Below are 25,794 nucleotides of genomic sequence, written 5' to 3' on the forward strand. Positions count from 1 at the left end.
ATTTCAGCAAGGGAAAATCTGCCTTGAACTGAGTAACTAACTCCTCAACCCGATTACTGTCTTTTGCAACAGATAAAAATCTCTTCGCTATAAGAAGTCATGCCTGGACAGTGATCATCTTATGTAAAAACTTGAGAACTCAGGTATCTCTTAGCCCACTTTTCCCAGGTATTAAAGCAGCAGTGTATGTTACATCGCCTTGGTTCATGGACACTAAAGATCTCATTCCAGCCTGAAAAAAACAGTTGCAAAGACAAAGTTGCAGTTTATGCAGTTATAAGCAGGAGTCCATAGTACACCTCTGTTGTCAATACCCGGTGCCTAGAGCAGAAAGGAAAAAGCTGCTGAAGCTCGATTCCACTTGTCTGTAAGGGGGTAAAGACCACTCTTAAAAGAACTGAACCAGTGAAAGATGAAGGTTGTTAGAAATGGGGTCTTTGGCTGGCAGTCAGGTTACCCCCTGTCCATGCAAGCACCCTCACTCCAGTCAGGGTAAAGAGAATCACACTCACCCCCTTGGTAGCTTGGCACGAGCAGGCAGGCTTAAATCAGAGACAATGTGTTAAGTATTTGTACAAACACACACAGTAATACAGTGAACCACTACAAAAGGACACAACACATGTATAGAAAAATAGAAAATATTTTATCTAAACAAACTAGACCAAATAGGACAAAAATCCACTATATACAGTAAAAAATACGAATTTAGCACTTAAAAGCAAGAAAAATGTGCCTTGAGGCACAAATACTGCACGTTGGTATAATGCCGTATTGTGACGGAGATGTTTCCTACAATGCGACACCAAGGGCGCCGTTTACGGAGTCATTTGACCCCCAGGTACAATACAAGTAGCAAACAGGCCGGTGCACGAAGTCAGGGAGAACGGCTTCGCTGGGTCTGATGCGGCATCAGTTCCAGTTCCATGGGGCGGAAGGACGTCAGCAGCGCGCAGAGACATCGGGTCCTCACTACAGGGCGGTGGAGAGGAAGCAGCGTCAGATGTGAAGTCAGTCCCTTGGTTACAGCAGATGTGAAGTCCAGTGGAGTCACGATACTGCCGGGCAACCTCACTGGATTGCATTGATGTCACAGGGCCACAGGTACTGTGATGGCGTCGGATTGTCACAGACGTTGGACTTATGACACTCCGGTGTTAGCGAAGTAAGGGGGGATCAGCGGCTGCAGCGATGCAAGGCCTACAGGGTAATCAGACTTCTATCAGGTCCACGGTCTTGGGGCAGGCGGCGTTGCGGTTCCAGGGTAGTGGCGTCAGCTCACAGGATCGTCAAATTCATCGCAATCAGCGAGGTCCACGGCCTCGGGTCAAGAGGCCTCGCGTCTCGGGTAGCGCTGTCCTTTGCAAAGTCGCACGGCATCGTCCGGCATCGTTAGACTGTTTTTTCTCCAGGAATTCACTTCCAGGGGTCCAGGAACTGGAATGGCACCCTCTGGCAAGGTAGAGTCCACAGCAAGTAGACTCAGGTCTGGTTAGTGAAGCCTTTGCTGTCCCCGAGGCTTAAAAACAAGAGGCAAGCTCTACTCCAAGCCCTTGGAGTTACTTATCCAGCAGGAATGCAACACAGTCCAGTCTCTGTCCCCTTGCACAGGCAGAAGCAGCAACTGCAGGATAGCCCTAAACAGCACAGTTACAGGCAGGGGCAGCACTTTTCCTCAGCTCTTCAGCTCTTCACCTTGGGAGATGTTCCTCTTGAATCCAGAAGTGATCTAATTTTTAGGGGTTTTGGGTTGAATACATATACACCTCATACTTCAAACGAAAGTCTCTGTTGTTCACAAGATCCTGCCTTTCCCAGGCTGCAGACACACATCAGGGGGTTGGAGACTCCATTGTGAGAGGACAGACACAGCCCATTCAGGTGTAAGTGACCACTCCTCCCTCCACTCTAGCACAGATGGCTCATCAGTATATGCATGCTACACCTCAGCTCCCTTTGTCTCACTGTCAAGAGGGGATTCACAAACAGCCCAACTGTCAAACTGACCCAGGCAGGGAATCCACAAACAGGCAGAGTCACAGAATGGTTTAAGCAAGAAAATGCCTACTTTCTAAAAGTGGCATTTTTAAACACACAATCTCAAAACCAACTTTACTAAGAGATGTATTTTTATATTGTGAGCTCAGAGACACTAAACTCCACATTTTTATCTCCTTCCAAAGGGAATCTGTTCTTTAATAACATATGAAGGCATTCCCCATGTTAACCTGTAAGAGAGATAGGCCTTGCAACAGTGAAAAATGGATTTGGCAGTATTTTACTGTCAGGACATGAAGAACACAAGAGTACATGTCCCACCTTTCACATACACTGCACCCTGCCCATGGGGCTACCCAGGCCCTACCTTAGGGGTGCCTAACATGTATAAAAAGGGAATGTTTAGGCCTGGCAAGTGGGTACACTTGCCAAGTCGTATTTACAGTTCAAAGTGCACACACAGACACTGCAGTGGTAGGTCTGAGACATGATTACAGAGCTACTTATGTGGGTGGCACACCAGTGCTGCAGGCACACTAGTAGCATTTGATGTATAAGCCCTGGGCACCTCTAGTGCACTTTACTAGGGACTTACTAGTAAATCAAATATGCCAATCATGGATTAGCCAATTACATACACATTTTGTATAGGAGCACTTGCACTTTAGCACTGGTTAGCAGTGGTAAAGTGCCCAGAGTAACAAAAACAGCAAAAACAGAATCCAGCACACATCAACAACCTGGGAAACAGAGGCAAAATGTTAAGGGAGACCATGCCAATGATGAAAAGTTTAACAGCCACAATCCATGTTTCTGGGTAGGAAGCTCAAGATAGTGAAGTAGGCTTGTCTCAGTCTGAGGAAAATATGGGCCTACAGCCCTTGAGCAACCCATAAATTAGCACACATTTACACATTTAAAACACCCTATCTCCTACTCATGCATGAATACAGAGTGCCACTAGCAGCCTCAGAGTTCTTTGCAGACATGCACCAACCTGGTTCTTTACTCCTAGAAAGACCAAAGGTCCAATGCACTAAATGAATGTGAATTAATGCCCAAAGCTACCACCTACATTTAAAGTAAACTTCTGAATTGAGGGTAATCATAGAGGTTGCTATGATTAGGCATGTGAAAAGGCAATAGAAGTCCTGGAAAGCTTCTATGAATTGCAATTTGATACAAAGCTGCTACCTTTTCATCCACATAAATGTACATTGTGAGAACCTATGCATGCGACAATATCCCACCTGAGTACATATGCACATTGAAACATGTTAGTATACCTTTTAACAAGCGCGAAACCACACTTTGTGAAACACAAACATGTCTTTAAAGGCTGTATATGTGAGATGTACTAATATGTGTAAATGGATAAGTGATTTGGATCCATGTCTTTACAGGGTGTATATGTGAGATGTACTAATAGGTGAAAATAGCTAAGTGAATTGGATTGCATGTTCTGAATAAATGATAGCCTGCCTACATCATGAGAACAACAAGGGTGTGCCCAAGAGATGGTTGTGTGTCAAAATATTGAGGACAGAATTCTAGAAAAATATTGTGTCCTAAATATCAAGACACAACATAGCGTGAAGATAAATATATGCAGGTAAGCATAGATTTAGTATTCTAAATTCCACATCTATGTACCTTGTATATTTATATAGCATCAACGTACATTTATGTGGAAATACGCATAGGAAGAATAAGCTATTTTGCTAGTCATTATTTTAGCAGCAATATCTTTGTAGGATGATATTGCTTGTAGGCAGACATGACTCTGGATTTGGCAATTTAGGAGGAGGGAAGGATTGCAGCAATTTAATCAAATTATAACATTCTCATTTTCAGTCACAAGTAGATGCATGGATATGTATGGATGTGTGGGGTATTTCTGTAATGATAACCTAGCCAAAAGGTAATATAGTATGATACAGGGCAAAGACCAGCATAACGTCAATGGGTAATAGGAGAGGTAGCCGGTTTGTGGACTGTTAATGCATCGCGATGTAGTGCTCTTTAAAGAGGAGGGATTTCAACTTTTCCTTAATTTGAAGCATCACTAAGGCTGTCCAGGTGGATACAGTGATGTTGTGCCAGATGCTGAGTTCATAGACAGAAAACTCTACTGTTTTTTTTTGTTTTGTTTTTTACATTTCTTAGTCTTCAATCTGATGGTATTCTGGCTGCTGGTGTGCCAAGAACCTCTGGAGATTGTGAGCTTGTCCACAAGGCATGTGGATGTCTTGGTTATGGTAAATGTTGCAGTCGCTTTTGAAGATGATGTAGGACAGCAAGGGAAGGCAATGAAATTCCATCAAGATGGCCATAATGTGATCATATTTCTTAAAGCCCTGGACAAGACATGTTGTGGCATATTTGATGCCTTCCAGGAGTGCCAGTGTGGCGCGTGGGAAGACATGGAATGGGGAATTACCACCATCCAGCTGCAAGAGTTCAAGTGCTTGAACAGAAGTTCTGAATTCAATTTCCAGAAGAAACAGTTTCATTATCTTTAAAAAACAAGCTGGTGCCAGGCTGTCAATGTCTTTTTGTCAACGTTTTACATAAGGATGCTGTTGATGTCTTTGGTGAATTTATGTGTGTTGAAATTTACTGAAAGTTGGGATTTGACAAGATAATTATTATCCGTAGATCCCTGTTTGATGTGTCCCTTGATCAGATCAGGGGAAATATGTCAGTGGCGTGAAAGGTATAAAGAGTCAGTTGAGTATCTGCCATTCAATAAATCAAAGATACTTTGATTTCAAACATCATAATCATAGTGAAAACCTGGTAAATAGAGGTAAATAACAATATCAGATATAAAAAAACAGATGAAAAAAAGATTTAATAATGATTATGAATTCGAATAGCAGCATTTACAAAATTAAGCACTGCTTCCATTGTCTCCTCTCTGCCCAAGTCCTGTATGTAAAAAAAGGCAGGATAACTATGTCTTATGCCCGAGAGAAGAAGGACCAGGAGTAAAAATCTTCTTCTGGGGACTCTGTATAGATTAAAAAAAGGATAAAATGAAAAGTGCTTTGATGCGATCTACCATCACAGCCGCATGGAGGTAGTTTCTTGAACCAGGTGATTGAGTGGGAAATGCCAATAAAAAATGTATGGATTTCAAATGAAATCTAATAAGTAAAAACCTATACTATTCGGAAGTAGTCATACTGAGATACAACTTAGACACTCCCGGGCCCCAGACATGTTATCAGTTAAATCTGAATTATAATTAAAGTGCAAATACAGGTCCTTAATTCTCTGTATAGCCCCTCCCCCGACAAGGAAGTGGGATCCTGGATATATTCCTTTACCCCAAGGCGCGAGAACATAAGATTCACATGTCTGATACAAGGGATAGCTACAGAGCGGGTCTATGAGAGACAGTCTCTGATCACAGATCTGCATAAATGAGCTTCAGGATTTGTCCAAACTCTTACCCAAAGCATTAAAGGTTGCACTCTTATATAATCGGCTATGTCCCTGAGCCCCAGTTCATCATGACAAAAAGCGGCTGGAGTGGATTGAGGGACTGCTAACAATCTTCTCAAAAACATATTTTCCACTACCTGTAAACTTGAGCACCACACCCCAGCTCCAAATCTGGCAATTGAAAGACATTTGCTTTTAAAGATAATCACCATTTCCTTAACTGGTTTATGAGCCAATTTTTTTGAGAACATAAAAACTGCATCAATAGCTCTCTGAAACTGCAAGATATGAACATTTATTAAGGGTTTCCAGTTAAAATCCACATCAATTTTGACCCCTAAATAAGTAAAAATGGGGACCTCGAGTATTTCAGCACCCTCCAAAACAAATTTCTTGCTTTTTGATGACTTTTGACCACACTTCATCACATATGATTTTTATCCATTAATTTTAAGACCAAGGTTTCCATGGAAATATTAAAAGCATCTAATAGGGATTACAGGCCATTTGCAGTCCTTGACATAAGGACAGCATCGTCTGCATAGAGTAAAAATGGAAGTGGCTGAAAATTAATAAGTGGGGGTCCTTCCCCATCTTACAAAAAAAGTCTTCCAAACCATTAATGTAAACCAGAAAAAGGCAAGGGCCCAACACACCCCCCTGTCTAACTCCCTTCAGGGGGCAGAATTCTTCAGTAAGATCACCCTCCTGGCTAATACGAACCCGGACGGTGGTGCAGGCATGGAGTCTACTGAGTAAGGAGATCAGGTCTTCATCAATTCCCATGTCTATCATAACAGACCACAATTTGTGTCTATCAACTGTGTCAAAAGCACAGGATAAGTCCATAAAGGATAGGTGGAGACAGCCTTTTTTTAGCTTTGGTGTATTTCTATACTATCAGGGTTAAATTGAGAGTCTGTTCAATTGTGCCCAACCTTGGTTGAAACCCAAACTGGACCTTTGATAGACTATTCGACTCTCTAGCCCAGTGTTCAAACTTGCTCAATAACACCCGCCCTAAGATCTTAACGAAGCTGTCTAAAAGAGAAATTGGGCAATAACACTGTGGATCAGCTCTGTCCTCCTTCTTAAAGATAGGCACAATAATCATCTAACTCCAGGTGCCTACCAGAGGGCCCGTCGTAGCAGCCCTTAAAACATTAGTTAGGAGTGGGGCCCAAAATTTGGGCATAGCTTTCTATATGTCAGCTGGAATTCTATCTGGGCCCGGAGCTTTATCTGAGGGGCAGTTTTGGATAGCCTTGAATATCTCAGATACTTCCGGTAAATTATGAGGAGCTATTATAGATACATTCCCCTTTTTAACCAACCCAGACGGGTCTCTCTGGGGAGTATTGACTTCTGTGTTAAAATTTTGGGAGAGATACTCCAACCACGTTTGCGAGGGGACAACAGCATCTATTATCGAATTATCTTTCTCCACAAGTGGGGTGGAGTCGACCACCTTCCAAAAAGTATTCATATCTTTGCTATTACTAGCCTCAATTAAATAATCCCAGGTAAGCTCCCTCAATTCTTTCTTCCTAGCAGCAAGAGCGACCTTATAAGTCCTTCTGGCCTTTTTTATCTCGCTTGATTGCGTAGAATCAAGTTAGAGATTTTCTTTAGATCTTTGAGGGCAGATGTGCATACGTGATTAAACCAGCGGGGGTTTCTATTTCTATTAATGCTTGACTGCTGTAACGTAATCACCACATACCTTGTTATAGCAGAAAAGGCCTCAATTATGTTTTGTGCTGGGGCTTGTTCACCTAAAGTTCACCTAAAGCTATCATAATCTCTTCCTTCTTGTTCTTCATCAAGTCTGCATAAAAACTATGTTTATCTACCTTACCCCACTTAGTTGTCACTCCTTTGTGCCCATTAAGGCTCAAAGACGGCTAGTGTAACTTGCCAACAGAACCCTTAACCCCACTTTGCCTGGGTTCTAAAGTTAAGGGATTGTGATCACTCATGCAGTTCGGATTTACCCTAAACCTTCCTGCGAAAGGAGTGGTCTTTGGAGTAGACTATAAAATCAATTATCGATTGGGTACTGCCCCCTGTAAATGTAGGAACCTCCTTAACTTCTGGGGTCGGGAATATCAGCATGTTAGTGGTCATCAGTCGATTTAATGCATTCCTATAAGGAGAATGTTTAAAATAATGAATGGGGCAGTCATATTCATCAGTAATGCCACAATAGTCTAGTGGCACCAAATAGCATAAATGGACATTGAAGTCACCCACCAAGATGATCATAAACTCATTCTTACTTCTATTCAAGGTGCCGTGGATAATGAGTTCCAGACTATCAATCACACTCGTGTTTGACCAGTCAAAAACATTATTGTGGTAATTAACTAATAGCACATCATATGGGCCAGACAATTTGGGAAGAAGTACCAGATAATATGGTGTGGTGTCAATGACACTTGTGACAACATCTTTTACAGAAACAGATATAAATGTGGTCAAACCTCCCTTAGCCCTTCATGAAGGTGATTTAATAGCAGGGGAGAAATAGGTGGCAAAACCATTAATATAGGGGGGAATCTAAGAGCCAAGATTCCTGACAGCAAATAATTGGATATTGGTCCAGAAACTTTATCCAAGCTAAATTACCCAGCTTATCCCTTAGTCCAGCTACATTCCATGAAATCAATCCTGAAATTGTAGCAGAAGAAATATTAGTTAAACTGGGAGAGTGGGAGTTTATAGTGGGGACTATATCTATCTCTTGAGCTCCCTCTAACACTTTCCTACAAGTTGGTGGTCAATACAGTTGCCCCAAATAATTCACAATCTCAGGGCTATTGGCTACAGGAATTGAACAATCAGGAAGCCTAGATTGATGGGAGGAGCTGGGTTTGTTTGGGGCAAATTTATTGGAACTATATTGCTGTCCCTGGATGGAAGGAAAACATGACAGCCTTCTTACTCTTATGGAACCAAGATCAAGAATTGGTGTGGTCAAACGAGGATGCATGAAGGCAACTAATTGTGGCTTTCTAAAGTTAATAATGATACAATCGCCAGGGGAGGCTTTACTAGAAGAGCCTATGCATGGTATCCTTCTCACTGATAACATTTCTTCAGAGAGGTCAGAACTCCAGCCCGAATATTTCCTAACCCAGCACATAGCTTTATTACGTAAAGACGATTGGGACTCCAAATGCGTAACAGCCACTCTATGTACATTTTCCAAAATCAGGATGTGAGGGGCACAGGCTGGGGGAATCATTGGCTAATGAGGGTGAGAGTTGGAAGTTTTTGACGGCACAACCTGTTCAGTGGCCCTACAGACGGAGTGCTCCTCAGCCCTCTGTTTGCAAGGTGGTTTTTGACTATGGGGGTTATTCTAACTTTGGAGGAGTGTTAATCCGTCCCAAAAGTGACGGTAAAGTGACGGATATACCACCAGCCGTATTACGAGTTCCATAGGATATAATGGACTCGTAATACGGCTGGTGGTAAATCCGTCACTTTTCCGTCACCTTTGGGACGCATTAACACCTCCTCCAAAGTTAGAATAACCCCCTATGTCTTTTAGTTACAGGGTTTAAGGCTCTGTCAATTTGAAGATGCCCTTGACTTAGGCCTTCAGTCTGACAAAAAGGGGTCTCTGTGATTACCATAAACACCAATTTCAAATCTACCATGATACTCTTCCATATGGCCGATATTTACCATGGATGTGATTTGGTGTCAAAATATCTCTCACTTTTGCGCTGACATAGTGAACTGGATGCATACAGTCTTAAGCACACAGCAGCAAACCAAAAAAACACATGCACAGTAAAAAAACATTGACTTATCTGGGACAATGGATGAAAACTTACACATATCTGAAATTATCTACCAGTTCGTTGTAGACGTTTCCAAGTAAAACTGAAAGATCCAGGTCAGGAGGATGTTCCTCATTATGCCCATTATGATCTGCAAAATATTACGTGTTTGACAGTCAGTTAATCAATATATTCTCAATGCATCAACATTTCCTACGGTCTTTTACTCTTTGTAGACAAGGTGGCATGAATCCACGGTTTATCTTTGTATAGGTGGTATTCACGTATCATAGGTGACATGAAGCTTTGCAAGGTCTGTCCCCTGAAACTGCACCCAGCTTTTCCACTGAATCTGCACCTACCTGTCGGCCCCCGACCTCTCACATCTGACCCACAGTCTGCCCAGTTTCTTCTCTCCTCTGACCCCCCAGCCTGCTCCGTGTAGCTGCTCAACATCCTCTGGACTCAGAAGGCCCTAATACCACAGGACTGCCTAGTTTCCGGTTCTGCAGCCCACACCTCTTGCAATCCACTGGAGCTGCTCTCTGCACAGGTAGGCATCAGCACATTCCAGGAGGAAAGGACTGTGGAGGTTTAGAGACAGATCAACAATGTAATCAACCTGGAGCCTTGTTACAGACTGTTCGGTGTCCATCCTTTGGCACGTTGGTATTACAAATAGGGTTGTAGAAACATGTGCAGACCCTTCAGTAATACACATTGCTCCGGAGCACATAAAGCACCAGTGCTATTCTTATAGATGTTCCCTCAGTTGCATGAGGGTGTGACCTCACGCTATTTAGTAAACTACTTTGCCTGTGCATAGGTGCGGTACTATAGGTGCAGGTGCAAAGCCAAAGACACCACCAGGAGGTGCACCAACCCAAGAAAGAGGGAGAAAAGAGTGTTCATAGAACACCCCTGTTATCTCCCTCCAGGCAGGTTCTGTCACTCACTGCACCCGCCTGCAGAGGGATCTCGGCCTCTTTAAAAAGCCTGCCTACAGTGAAAGATCGATTAGCTACTTCAAACAGCTGGTCTGCCTTTCCCTATTGCACTGCCCCAGGGCAAATGCAAGGTTGCTGCTGCCTGGGGGCAGTGCTTTATCAGTAGTGGGGCACAATGACCGAACCTCTGCCAGGCGCACCCATTTAAAAGTGTGTCCCGCTGCAGAGCAGGATGCCTTATGTGTAATAGTGCCCTGATGAGTTTGGAGGTGGCAGGGGCTGTGGAACTGAAGGTTTATGTACATGTATGAATGTTTCCATGTGTGTGAAGACAGCTGTTGGTTAAAGGTTTAGTTTAGCCTCTGAAACAGATGTAGTTTGATTTCATCCTAAAGCAAGGGTCCAATGAATTCTACAGGTCCCTGAACTCTAAAAGCTCTGGATCCATGTTTTTCATGTGAAAACTCACTGTCATGTAAGGTTTGCCTTAGCAAAATGCAAGTGCGGGTTTTGCAAACATCCTCTGCTTTTCCTCTAATACGTCTTGTGCATGCGGAGACAGCTTTAGGGTGGTCCCACACTGGGCCCTGACCTGGAGGGGGGCACTGACCTCATGGGGAGTGCTGTGTTTAGCAATAATACGATGTAAAAGCACCTGATGCAGAGTTTCTGTGGGTCCAGCTTTGGAGGGAGCAATAAAAATGTCCCGATAGCTCTTGTGATAATGCTCCTGTGAGAGAGAGAGATTGGAAGTTTGTCTAGTAGCAGTTTTGCAGAGGGCTAATATGCCGACTGCAAAGAACAGATCTGTATTTTATGTGGATAGCTGAGGGGATTAGTAGAGTTTTAAAACAAATGAAGTGCATTTGAGAGAGGAGCTATGGAGAGTGTAGAAGTGCTTTTACCAGGTAGTAGTTAGGGAATCCAAGGAGGAGGTCACGGGGAGAGGGCATTGTTAGAAATGGGGTCTAGTGCACTTTACTAGGGACTTACTAGCAAATCAAATATGCCTATCGCGGATAAACCAAACACATACACATTTTACAGAGAGAGCATATGCACTTTACACTGGTTAGCAGTGGTAAAGTGCTCAGAGTTCAAAAGCCAACAGCAACAGGTCAGAAAAAATAGGAGGCAGGAGTCAAAAAGATTGAGGATGACCCTGCATAAGCAAAAAAGTCCAACAGGCATCATAAAATATTGTCGCACCAGGTGCCACCAGCGCTAAAGCTGGTCCTGTGTGTATAGCACAAAGGGCTTCAGCACACCAGAACGAACTGTAAAGTGAACAGAGTTCAATGAAGTAGCATATGGTTGTAGAGCAGGCACCCCAAAGAGCAGGCCTGGTGAAGACAACAAGATTACAAGACAGCAGGCATGCCTGGACTTGGAGCAGTCGTGAGACAGCTAACATGTGGAAAAGGGGGAGAGCAAGTACCAATGTGTTGACGTAAAATAATGGAGGCCCCTTGAGACACGAGAGAGCTGGCACACAATGAGAGGGGAGTTAGCAGGTACACGAAGTAATGTGGTGGATAAAGAGCAGAGGGTGAAGAGAGAGTGGGCATGAAGAGAGAAAGCATATGGGGAGAGAGATGAAAAAAATTGTTTTGAAAAGGGAGAGAGCAGGTATAGAGAGGAGAAGGAACAGAGATGTAAAAAGGGAGAAAAAGACAGTGTGAGACAGAAAGAGAGAGGAAGACATAAAAGCGAAAGAGAAAGAGAGCCAGGAGGAGATGAATGACATATCAGGTTGATAATGGGAAAAGAGTAGCACCCAGAGAGAGGAAAGACCAGGCATTCCAGAGGGTAGACATGCAGGGAATGACAGTGAAAGAGCAGTCTTGTTTGAAGAGAAAGGAAAGCAGGCACAGAGGGAGACAGCAGAGAAAAATGGAAATCGGCGAGGATTCGCATGGAAGGAGAGGGAAAACAGGCAGGCATTGGCAAGCAGGATGTAAGCCTGGCCTTGAGAATACTTCCATTTGTCTCCTTGAAAATAATTTGGATGAAGTCGATGAAGGTATTCTAATCATAGATGTAGTCCTATCCACTACTGAGCCCAATGCAGTGTCAAGAACTGAATGGAAGGACACAGGGCTCTCGGATGAGTCAACGGTTACTACAATGTCATGTATTGCCCTTTAAAAATGTGTGTCTTTAGTTCAGTTGTTCCGAATCTGTGCGCCAAGGCACCTTGGTGCGCCATCTAAAGTAGTCAAGGGTGTGGTGCAACAAGCACACATTTTTGGAACCACTTGTTAAAAAAACACATTGCACTTCAGTGTCTATCAATATAGATTACAGTTTAAGTACTGCATAGTCCAAATACTGTTATGCAACAGCTTGTTACTCAATTTATTTACTTTATGCAGAGTCTTAATTGTGTAAAGTTGTATAAGGAGTGCTATGGGGAACTTCAGTGTGACCTGCAAGCTTATATAACTTTCCATGGTTGTAAAATGATGAAGTTAATATGCATCAATCTTTACCACAAGTAGGACTCTGGATAAAGTAAATACATTGAGTAACAAACTGTTTCAGAACAGTATTTCGATTATGCAGTACTGAAGCTGTAATCTATATTGATGGACACTGAAGTGCAATGCGTTTTTTTAACATGGGGTTCCCAAAACGTGTGCTTGATGCGCTGCACCCTTGATTACTTTTGATGGTGCACCTGGGTGCCCTGGCGCACAGATTGGGAACCACTGAAGAGTCTAAAAGAAAAATATGTGTGGGTCTCAAAAAGCACACATCTTCATCTAGGCCCTGAAACATAAGATAACTACTTTGTGTAAAGATGCACTTCTTGTGCAAGGGTAGAATGCTGTCACCCACAGTGAAGCTAGCCAATGGCTGAGGTGGTCTGGCCCATTGCCCTGCGCTCTACACTGTAGTGGGGGGGTGGGGGGGGAATGTAACTACCACAACAACATACCAATAGATTAAGAGGGCTAGCTGATAGTAAACAGCCATTTTATGTACATACTTTTAGTAAGATCCGACCATCTTGGCTAGGTCCACATCTAAAAAAGCAGCGCAATTTAAAAATGTCATATTACTAATCAAGTAGTAGTGGCAGTTGGGTACATTAACAGTGGCAGTCCAGTTTAGATCACCTTTAACACCAATTTTTAATGTCACTACTAAAATATTATCTGCCATATTTACATCCAGGTGTATAGTTAGGTGACCTCTTCCCAAACACCCATTCGGTGGTGGATCTTGGGTCTCCTATTGGATGAAAGAGTGACCCGAGTTACTAATTCTTCCTCAGTTAATGACCTTTATTATATCACCGGAACAGATTTTTTATGTGTGTGCGTATCTCTGGTAGGCAAACTCAGAACTCCTATTCCCCAGTCTGCAGAATGTTCTCTCCTTTAAAATATGCAACGGAGTGTGCCAATCAGATCCCAGGTAACAATAGTCAATACAATAATGTCTCCTTTATGATGGCCAAATCCCACGCATTCCATGCCCTGGTACCAAGGTCTATTCATCCTTCATGAGCATGCACCAGTTTACTAACTTGGCCGTTATTCAATACGTCATGAGTCGCTAGAAATACCTTTTGGAGCCAATAAATCAGTTAAGGGCACTAACCACCTTGCATGTAGAGGAAGGACCCAATTTAGGCAGGATATTCCCACAAAGATGTATGGGAAAGCTTCGAGCTTGCAAGGAAAATGTTAGAAATGATCTTCTGACACTTGCAACACGCGGACACAAGCGAGGGTGTAACTACAAGCATTACTTACTTTTCACTTTGTTTTCACAAGTGTATTTTTGCAGATAGGATGTGATGTTGAACGAGGTGCTGATTACCTCTTCAGTGCGGAGGTTAGGGGAAGTCTGGTTGACTGTAATCAGCTTTCTCCCCAAATTACTTCACATTAGTCCGAATTGATAACCCAGTGCGCACCTTATTTTAAACTGACAAGTCAATCTCTAGCTGTAAAATTATTGTAAATCAAACATAGATGTGCATACAAAGATGTCCTGGGTCGCAGGGCATGGCACTACTGTACCTGATCTGTTATATAATTTCAGTGGGCTTCATTTAGAATTTGGAGATAACTAAATAACTAAAAATATTACACTGAAGCAAATTCTCTTTACGGAGTAAAATCTATTGGCTACATTTCTTCCACCTTAGGGATATTATTTCGAACGCACTTCAACCAGTGGATCCTACTGGGTGTTGAGAGTTTCCTTCATCAACTGAAGGATTTTCAGCTCCCTCTATTCTCTAAATAAGGCACAGTGTCCCGAGTGACAGAAACTACCATAAACCTGTGCTCATCTCTACCTCCGTCCATGAGGATGTTCAGAATCTCACAATCACTTTTACCCAGTGAATAGTAAGCAAGGCTCCTTGGTGTGCCTTCGATCCAAAGGGCTGATTTAGAGATCGGTGATAAAGGACCACTATCTGGTTCTAGTGCAAAATCTGCAAGAGAACCCACCAGTGCACTTCCCTACACCGTGTTATCCTTATGGCAAATGAAAGTCAAGAAATAGATTTTTCTTTTTAACACTTCTAAAAATTGGAAAAATTTAGAATTTTCCATTGCCACCCATCTCTCAATAGTTTGAGCATTTGTGTGTTGCCTATTACAGCCTGATAGATGGCTGTGACAAGAGGAAGCAGACGGGCATTTACGCAGGGCGTAGCTTCAGGGTCTGTTTGCAGTGTTTCAACCCCTAATACATGTATTTTCAGAAAAATAGTTGAGTACAGTGTCTGTCACATTTCACAAGGAATTGTTACACACATACAGACACATTCACACTCTTCCCCTCTTCTTTGAAATACTTACAACATGTTGGTTAGTTACAAAATAATATGTTTTCTGCCACTTAGAATGTCTACAAATCTGCATTTGTCTCCCTTTCCACTGCCCCTTTGGCCCCTCTCGTGTGTCCTGCTTGTCATATAATGTATTTTGACATTATATGCCATATTGATAGTTGGAAAATCTCAAGTTCACCCCGTCTAAGGCTTCGATCTTCACAGAACCTTATGTTGTCACTGCTAAATGTGTTTTCACATTACCATGCAGGCCTGGCCTGCTTTAATGATATCTTCAGGAAGATGCAGGACTCGTCAGCTGCGACTAGATAGTCCCATACATTTGAGCTGCTTTAAAAAGTATTCCAGGACATTGTCTGCTTTACAAATTGATGCCTATGCACCTGAGAGGGTCCAGCATGGTTTTAGTGACCCAGGCCCCACAAAAGCTTCTGAGAGAACTGGTCTGGCCCACACAATCAGGTTCTAGGGTATACAGATCTTGCAGCCTACACAGTGTGCACCTTTTACATGAATTCAGTCTATTCTTAAAAAAACTATGATATACATCGACTAAAACATATTTGGAAGTGGCACACGTGCTTGACCTTGATGAAACTACTGCTTACTACTCTTGGTAAAAAAAAGTATGATCATCCCAAGCCCTGTCAATGTCAATATCGGTTCAACCACATGATTTTCCTTCCCCTTGGATGCAGCTCTATGTCTAAATATGATAAAAGTGTGGCTGGCTAATACTTATCTTGAAAAACAATCAATATATGCCAATAAAAACATTAAATGTGCCATCCTCAGCCACTGGGGTTCCGTTTGTCATCTTACCTCGTTTGTGCAGGATCCTGGATTCGGCGAAGCTTAGTAAAATTACAAACGAAATTATAGTTACATACTTCATGGCTGTGGATTTTTTGAGGCCTGGACAAAACAGAAGCCTGACAAACCGACTGGAGGGCATTTCTTTTATATGATGTCAAGACTGTAGCTGTCAATGATTGGCTGATACAAGGCCATGATTAAGTAATCATTGCCCTGCTGACTGTTGGCAGATCTTGCTCTATCTTGGCAATAAATGCGTCTGATAAAAAAGGGGCAGGGGTCCTGTTTGTTTGCCGTACCTCCTCGTTTGCAACATGTCCAGGCATTAAACCTTCTGCCCACACATTTTTGCAAATCCCCTTATCACTTTACAAATAAAAGAGCTCAGCAAAGTGTCCTATTTGCCATTACCATGGTCTTTGCCCTGGGGAATATGCGCAACCACCAAAATGCCCGTATTGACACTGATCAAAATAGAGAGATGTTCTGTAGCTTCATTAAACACAGGGGACATGTACTATGTAATGACCAATGCTGAAAGTTTCTCATCGTTCACCAACGTGGAACGCCTTCCCCCACTATCCGCCTCACAGTGCGAAGGGTGCAGCACAACTAGTGTGAACATCGTTGAATAATAAATGCTCGTAGTTACTGTAATCATTAATTTACACATATTTTAAGCACATCACCGTTCCCCTAGTGATACATTTCCCGAAGTCTAAATGCCTAGAACTAGCCAGCAAGAGGGGAGCAGGAAGTAGCTGTTGGAGAGTTATCTATGTCATATGTTTGCCAATGCAGTGCTTAATTTGTAAAAAAAACATAAGTCCCAGGGTCCTCGCCAGGAGTCCATTGGGGCTTGCCCCGTCCATTGCCCTTGTGAGTGCTACCAATAGCAGTACCAACAGAGCAACCAACCATCACACTCCTACAAGTGAGACAGTTCAGACTCTTCCAGGCCACCCATCCAAATGACACTGGCTTGGGCAACATATATTAGTCATTTTAAATGTATATTGAATTACTAAACAGCTGTTGTTGTGCTTATCTCTAAATTAGACAAACAGTGCCACCATGTGACAGACTGTAATAAGTGCTGGTGCCAACATTTAGGTGCCTGTGCCAAGCACTGGAAACCACCGGCTCCAATTAAGCACTGCTCAATAACAATGGCTTGGGCAGCAAATATTAGTCATTTTTAATGTAAATCGTGTTAATGCACAGCTTTTTTCCTTATCTCTAAATTAGACTAACAGTGGCACCATGTGACAGACTGTCATAGGTGCCAACATTTAGATGCCACCGGAAACCACCGGATCAAATGAAGCACTGGTTTATTAATGTAAAGATCTGCAAGGAGTGTACCTGAAGCACCAACAGCACAGAAGGGGCATGGCAAGAAAAGGCAACACGCAAGCAAGCAAAGCAGGGCATCTCCAGAAAGCATCTCCAGGACAGATACCTCTAGTTTTTTAATTTCACGGAAATGTAGCTCATCTAGTCCAGCTTGTAGATGTGCATTCTTGTTGTCTTGTCTTGTTTGTATTCCAATTATAAATTCAGCATCATACATACCAGAATGCAGAGACTAGAAGCAGGACTGGATGAGCTAGTTATTCATGAAATAGAATGGACAACAAACCCATCCTTCACCTCTCATGTGCAACATAGGACAACCCCCTACCCACCACCATATCAATGTGTTCTATCCCCAAAAATGTCACCACCCCCTTGCTTCACACTCAGAGATCTTGTGTTCTACAATTCCAAGCAAATGTAATTGATCGTATGAAAGCTGTTTCTGTGCAAACTGCTGCTTTGGGTCTTCGTTTTCTATTTATAAATTAGAAGGAAAAAGCCTGCACTGGCAAAAATACCTAAAGGTAAACAGTTGTGTTGGGCTTATAAAAAACAAAGCTGAGTTCAGGCAAATATATGAGGGTCCTTGGTTGCCTGATCAAAGTGGTCAATACGTTTGGACATTTCAGTGGTCTACTGTCAGCAGTTTATCTCCTCTATCTTGCCAGTCAATAGTCTCACCTTACTCAACCTCTAACTTTGCTTCTGCTCACCTACATTTTTGCTGTGTGCAATAACACCGCCAGTAAGAAGGAAATATAGAGTCGTAAGGACACCTTGGCATATTCAATTGGTCATCCCAAACAGAAGCAAATACATGAAAGAGAATGTGAGAGAGGCAATGATTAACTGATAGGAAGAGACAAAAGCTAGCTCAATTATCTGGATAGAATGTAGTGTTTCTGATAGTCAAAGGCATTTTATGATTGTACTCATGGTTTATGGTAGCTGTACTGCCATTACAGAGTAAGTGTGATAGCTCAAAAGGATGAGTGTGCACTATGGAAAACGGGTTGGCCAACTCAGCCTTTCATATATCCAGGGTCTGTAAAATGAGCATTGGTCAAAGTAGCAGATGATGCTAGAAAATTAAAATAGTCCATGATTGAAATAGCAGCTTCTCTTACTCTTCTATGTTATTAGGTGGCTTTAGTATTGTCTTCTGCAATGTGCACTCCGAATATCGACCCCGAAATATTGATGGGACAAAATATCAAGGGTAAAATATCAAAATAATATAGACAGGTGAGTCTAGATTTTCTATGTCTAACTTCACATATATATATACCTATGTGGTATATGTGGTACATGTATCTTTAATGTACATGGATGTGAAGTTAGGAATAGTAAATCTATACTTACGTGTATGCACTTACCGGTTGATATTTTATACCTTGATATTCTGTCCTCGTTATTCTTGTATCATGATATTCTGGAGGCTGATATTCAGTAATAAAATGGTCTTCTGCTCAGTCATGGGATAAGTCATTAGTTGCTGAAGCAGAAATTTCCATTTGAGAGTGATCAAGTTTCCCAATTGGGTGGCAGAGTACCTCATCCAGGCCTGATTTTTTTATTGTAATTTTGGTACCTGTCTACCTGGTTATCTCAATATAAATCCAAAAAGACTAGTACCAAAATACAAACAAATGCTGATTATATATGTTGCAAGCACAAATGCTGTTTATCACATTAAAGCCTGAATTATTGTCTTTGCTACTGCTGGGAAGAAAGTAGGAACATAGATTACTCTCTGTATAGCATACATATGCAAGATAAGTAATTGAACAAAATAAAAAGGGTAATGATGGAGTGTACTTTTCAGATCTTGAATAGTCCCTTGTGCATTCTAATAGTAGCGCTTCATGAAAGGGAGAATGATACATCAAATGATCAAATGCAGGAGCTGTGTGAGAAAACTGTGCTGATTGCAGAAGCCCCCTAACTTTTTGCCCCAATTTTTCACTTTTTGCTGGTGTTTTCCTGACTCTGATGGTGCCTTGAGTACTGCTAACCAGTCCCAGGGACTGTGGTCTGTGTACAATTAGTATGTAAATTAGGCTAATTATAATTGGCTATGTCAACCTATCTATAAATCCATAGTAAATGGTAGGGCATGTAGGTTTAAGGACCCCAGCATAGGTGGTGCTCCCACAGGTGCACTGCTGAGATGCCCAGCGTCACTCTAAAGGCTAGCTTGCCTTCCTGGCTGCTTTTAAAGTAAAGTTATATGCAAATTCGACTTTGGAATTAAAAGTATTTCCAAAGTCTTAAACTACCTTATTTTTACATACATGTCACTCCTATGGTTTGCCCTAAGTGATCCTAGGACTGGGTGCTATGTAACTATAAGCAGGGACCTTATAAACATTATTTTATAAACCATGGTGAGGAAAAATAGCCACATTTGTTTTTCCCTCATTATAGTGAAGAGACTCAATAGGCTAGAATGGGGGTACTTTGTTTTAACTAATAAAGTCTCCAAATGAGCTAGATATGTTAAGTTTGGTATCAAACGTATTGTTATAATAAATCCAGCAACTTGCCATTGTTGAATTTAATATAACTAGTTCAGTGAAAAAGGTTTAGAACTCTACCTGAAAGTTGCCAACTTCAGCTCTGTAGTGCCCTTCTCTGATTTTCCAGCCTCCCAGGCTGCCTTGATGAGGTGTGAAGTAGCCTAGGCTGAAGACAAAGAATGTGCCCCGGGGAGGTGATCTGCCTCAGCAGATGGGCAAAACAGGGTGGTGGAGAGCAGCCAATTTGGTCTTCTAGGGAGGGAAGGACATTTGGAGTAGCTCAGGACCTCACCCATTTCCTGCAAACCCAGACAGCCAGGTGCACCCCTGATTAGATTAGGAGAGGGGTGTGTAAAGAATTTCTAGCCACATCAGTGGGTGGACTCAGCCAGACCTAACCTCCAAAAATCAGCTTCTGCCATTTTGGATTTTTAATAAATGTTGCTCCCTGGGGTTGATTTTTGCCACACTTCTCAGGAAGTGGTCATCCAAGAGGGTGGTGGACTGCCTGTGATTGGACAATTGTTCCCCCCCTGCTTTTCACCCAGGAGCATGGATAAATATGGCAGCGCTGCACACACACCTCAGATCCCTACAAGGAACAACATCAGAAGAAGAAGGACTACCCTGCAGGACCCCTGACCTGCAACTGGACACTTGACTCTGAAGGACTGCACCAGCTTCACACTTGAGCTTCACCACAAAAAGGACTTTGCCTGGCTTCAGCTGGTTCAAGGAGGGACTCCCTGTTTGCTACAGGTGAAAAATAGCTAACCAGAGTCCCCTGCATCAAATCCTGAAGATACAGATCAGCTGACCACTGTCCAGTAGTCATTTTGGAGTTTGAGCCAGGTGCATTATGGGAGTTGGAGTCCTAACCCTCAAGGAGCAACTCAGAGCTTCTGAAACCTTGGGGTGAGCTAAAGGGCCTTCTAAGACCTTCTGGAAGAAGGTTGGACAACTTTGGAGAACTTTTGGTAAAAGCTCCATAAAGGGATCAACCCGCCATGGTGAGTGAAACCGGCTTATCTCAACTGCGACCCGATGTGACTTGTCGGTTTGACCCGCTCAAAAGCTTTGGAGTCCCAGACTTCCAGAATTTCACCGGGGGCTCCTGGAAAGGTGATCCAATGACCTTGCATCTAAATCATCTTGCTGTGGAAGGTCAACTGTCATCAGAAGGAAAAAGCTCCAAAATAGTGACAAATACCGAACATAAAAAGTTGACCGGGACTTCCCGCACAGCGTATCTGAGGAGGGCTCCAGGAACATCAGAACAAGATTCAGCTTTGGTTCGGACAAAGACTTCCATTCTGAAAGTTCATCTAAGTCCAAAGGTAGAATTCTTCCCCAAGGTCTCCTGCAATGCGTATCCGGAGAGGGCTCCAAGGAGGTCGGATCGGATTGGTGACTTGATCCTGCTGAAGAAAATCTTTCAGAAAAAACTAAGTCCGAAGTTAAACTTTTGACCGAGGCCTCCCACTTGCTAAAGACGAGCAGGGCTCCATCAAGGTCAGCCTAAAATTTGGACTTTGTCTCAGGATAGTGCAACCAGATGACCACATTGTCGCTTTCAGTTTCTATGTGCTAAAAAACATTAATTCTTTAATTCTACTCCAAGATGGGGGGTCATGTAGCAAAAAGCATTGTAGTACTTTTTTGATTTTTATGTTTAGTGATGTCACAGTATTTTAATGTACTTTTGAGTTTTGGAGTTCTGTTGTCAACAAGGTTGCAGGGCAACCAAAACGTTTTGACTTGTCCTCATGTCACAGCAATAAATTAATTGCATTTTCCGATAACTGGAGTGCTGTGTCTGTCATAAATGAAGGAAAGGAGTTGCCTCTACGATTTCTGATGCAGATGCCACTGACTAAAACAAATACTATATTTATATTTTCCTACACTAACCATCTACTAATACTTTTGAGTTCTGGAGTAGCGTGCTACTGGCTGAAAATGCTTCAATGCCTAGTCAGGGGTAGTCAGCGGAATATAAATACAGTATATACCCATATATACCATACTGGCAGTCGCCAGTGGGTAGTTATAGTTCACACCTAGTTTCCATAGAAAAAGCATTTTTTATTTTGCTAATCACTTTGGCACTGTTTGATGAATCTTCACATTAACGAATCTTCACAACTAGTGAACTGCTCAATTTAGCTGCTGTCCAGAAAGTTTCAAGGTGACTTTTCAAGTCGGGCCAACAAAAAGGGGGGTCCAAAAACACCTTTTCCTTATGTTATTTTCCATAGGGATTTTCGAAACGACTCTTGTTGCCCTTCTTACCCTTGCCCACCACAAATCTTCAAGAACATCCTTCTATCTACTTCTGCTGCCACACCTGTAAGAAGAATCATCAACAACTCTTTAACTTCAGGAACTTTTCCTGTAGACCTGAAAAAGGCATACATACGACCTTTATTAAAGAAAACAAACCTAGACCCGCAAGACCCCAACAACTACAGACCAATCACAAATGGACCTTTCCTGGGCAAATTGATAGAAAGAGCAGCATTCGCCCAGATGTCACAATTCATTGAAGACAATTCTATACTTTCAGACTTCCAAACTGGATTCCGGCCAGGAAGAAGCACTGAATCGGCACTCATGGCAATCTGGGACGATCTTAAAAACACAGTTGACCGAAATAGAGTTGCTGCACTACTTCTCTTGGATCTTTCAGCTGCCTTTGATACGGTTGACCATGACACCCTAACTCAAAGACTCCACAAAGCCTATCTTCAAAAAAGATCGAATATCATCCACTAGCCCCCCTTCTCATCCAAACCCTACCTCACAAAAGCAGGGGTCAATCCTCTCACCTTTGCTTTTCAACAGCTACATGATATCTTTACCAGAACTGATCAATGATTTCCATCTCACATGCTACAACTATGCAGATGACACACAAATACTACTTAAATTAGAATGCCCCAAAAACATTGAAAACTCACAAATCTTCAGTTACCTCAGAGCCGTTGATCAGTTGATGACCTGGAGCCATCTCAAACTAAATACCTCCGAAACAGAAATACTCATATGTGGTGACTGGAAAAATTATGACCCTCTGTGCGTCTGGCCTGACAATCTCGGACCACCTCCTCAATTATCCAAGGAAGTTAAAAACCTAGGAATCACCATGGATTCCAAGTTAACTATGAATGCCCAAGTAGACAAATTAGCACGCACAAGCTTCATCACCTTGAAGACTTTACAACGCATCTTCCCCCACCTCGGATTTCCACACAAGGTGCAAGCTACTATCTTGCTTGTACTATCCAAACTGGATATGCCAATAGCATCTACCATGAGTCATCTCTATCTGTTATGAAAAAACTACAACGTATCCAGAATTCCACAGCCAGGCTACTATTACATATAAAGCCGCAAGCCCACATCTCCCCTGCCTTGAGAGCACCACACTGGTTACCCGTTGCCAGAAGATGCACTTTCAAGCTGCTTTGTATCACCCACAAAGCTATACATGGAACAGGACCGCTTTTTATCAGAAAGAAAATTACCAAATACATCCAACAAAGAACCCTCCGCTCAAGATTGGCACCCCACCTTTGAACACCACCATACAAGAAAAAGACTATAGGTGGTACATCCTTCTCCATCTAAGCAGCCAAACTATGGAATTCATTACCCCCAACTATAAGAGCCACAGATAACTTTCTTGTCTTCAGAAAACTACTCAAGAGTTGGCTCTTTCCTTCATAACCACCTTATTCAAACAACTATGAACTGCATATGCCTATGTTGATAAATACTTTTTTCAGATTATATGTATGTTGGACTTTTGCTTATGCAGGGTCATCCTGAGTCTTTTTGCCTCCTGCCTCCTATTTTTTTCTGACCTGTCGCTGTTGGCTTTTGAACTCTGACCACTTTCCCACTGCTAACCAGTGCTAAAGTGCATATGCTCTCCGTGTAAATTGTATGTAATTGGTTTATCCATGATTGGCCTATTTGATTTACTAGTAAGTCCCTAGTAAGGTGCACTAGAGGTGCCAGGGCCTGTAAATCAAATGCTACTAGTGGGCCTGCAGCACTGGTTGTGCCACCCACATAAGTAGCTCTGTAATCATGTCTCAGACCTGCCACTGCAGTGTCTGTAAGTGTATTTTTACACTGTAAATTCGACTTGGCAAGGGTACCCACTTGCCAGGCCTAAACCTTCCCTTTTCTTACATGTAAGGCACCCCTAAGGTAGGCCCTAGGTAGCCCCAAGGGCAGGGTGTAGTGTATGGATAAGGTAGGACATTTAGTAATGTGGTTTATATGTCCTGACAGTGAAATACTGCCAACTTAGTTTTTCACTGTTGCAAGGCCTGTCTCTCTCATAGGATAACATGGGGGCTACCTTTAAATATGATTAAAGTGTAGATTCCCCTAGAGAGTAGATGGACATGTGGAGTTTGGGGTCCCTGAACTCACAATTTAAAAATACATCTTTTAGTAAAGTTGATTTTAAGATTGTGCGTTTGAAAATGCAACTTTTAGAAAGTGAGCATTTTCTTGCTTAAACCATTCTGTGACTCTGCCTTGTTTGTGGATTCCCTGTCTGGGTCAGTTTGACAGTTGGGTTGTTTTTCACCTCGCACTAGACAGTGACACAAAGGGGGCTGGGGTGTAACCTGCATTTCCTGATTAGCCATCTCTGCTAGGAGGGAGGGGTGGAGTGGCCACTCTCATCTGAAAGGACTGTGCCTGCCTCTGACAATGCCGGCTCCAACCCCCTGGTGTGTGTCTGAGGCCTTGCCTGGGCAAGGCAGGATTTCACAAGTAGGTGTGAGTCCCCTTTGAAGAAAGGTGACTTCAAAGACTAAAATGGGTATAAGAAGGGCACCCAAATCTACAGACTTTAGAAACACTTCTGGAACCAAGAGGAACCTCTGCCTGGAGAAGAGCTGATAGCTGAGGAAGAAGTGCTGCCCTGCCTGTGACTGTGTTTTGTGGAGCTTTCCTGCAGTGCTGCTTCTGCCAGAGTAAGAGGGAAAAGACTGGACTTTGTGTGCCTTCCATCTTGTGAAGAAATCTCCAAGGGCTTGAGTTAGAGCTTGCCTCCTGTTGTTTGAAGTCTCAGGGACAGCAAAGACTTCTCTCTGCCAGCACCTGGAGTCTCTGGAGAGACTCCTGCCCCGACAAGTGGTGCCCTATCCAGTCCCTGGGCCCTTGAAAGGAAAGCTGGTGGAATCCAAGGAAATCGACTTCGACCTGACGCAGTGACCTTCGCTGGAACACAACGCTCTTCGCAGGCCCGATGCCCCAGCAGCCCCGCTGAAGTCTGCGACTCCGTGGAAGTCGCTGCACCACGTTGTGATCGACGCCGCTCGAAGTGCACGGATTCAACGTTTCGCACAGATGCCGCAATTCCCGACTTCGCGCATCGGCTTGTTTTCACTCTTCACCAAAGGTACTGTACTTGGGGGTCTACACAACTCCATGTCCGGCACCGCTGGTGTCGGCTTGTTGGGAACGACTCCGTCACGACGCCGTGTTAACATCTCATCGAAGCATTTTTGTTTCTAAGCGCTATTTTTGAGTTTAATCTTTAAAAATTGATAACTTGACTTGTGTATGTTGGATTTTTGTCGTTTTGGTCTTGTTTTGTTTAGATAAATATTTCCTATTTTTCTAAGCCGGTGTTGTGTCATTTTGTAGTGTTTTCATGAAGTTACTGTGTGTGTTGGTACAAATACTTTACACCTAGCGCTCTGAAGTTAAGCCTACTGCTCTGCCAAGCTACCAAGGGGGTAAGAAGGGGTTAGCTGAGGGTGATTCTCTTTTACCCTGACTAGAGTGAGGGTCCTTGCTTGAACAGGGGGTAACCTGACTGTCAACCAAAGACCCCATTTCTAACAATGTATATTTCTATTTTTTTATAGTTTCTTTAGAAAATAGGTATTGCTACTATGTCATAGCAATAAAATACACACACACTCTTTAAACCTGTTTGACTAAGTATTGTTTTACCCATGGTTCTAATTATGTATTGTATGTGCATATGTGTGTGTATTCATGTGTATGTATGTGTGTATATATATATGTCTATATATGTATGTATGTGTATATGTTGTTTCTGT

The 25,794-nt window shown here is 42.7% G+C and overlaps 1 protein-coding gene across 1 annotated transcript in view; it reads right to left on the reverse strand.

The window, feature by feature from the left end:
* Positions 1 to 15,958, reverse strand: part of LOC138291252 (serum albumin-like) — a 153,631-nt gene extending 137,673 nt beyond the window's left edge. Inside the window, exons 1-2 of the mRNA XM_069230305.1 lie at positions 15,828 to 15,958; positions 9,294 to 9,390 (exon numbers count right to left, since the gene is read on the reverse strand). Of these exons, the coding sequence (XP_069086406.1) occupies positions 9,294 to 9,390; positions 15,828 to 15,900 (170 nt within the window). The 5' untranslated portion in view covers positions 15,901 to 15,958. The remainder of the gene's footprint in view (positions 1 to 9,293; positions 9,391 to 15,827) is intronic.
* Positions 15,959 to 25,794: the final 9,836 nt, after the last annotated feature.

The sequence above is a fragment of the Pleurodeles waltl genome, chromosome 1_1, assembly GCF_031143425.1.
Source record: "Pleurodeles waltl isolate 20211129_DDA chromosome 1_1, aPleWal1.hap1.20221129, whole genome shotgun sequence".
Lineage (NCBI taxonomy): Eukaryota > Metazoa > Chordata > Amphibia > Caudata > Salamandridae > Pleurodeles > Pleurodeles waltl.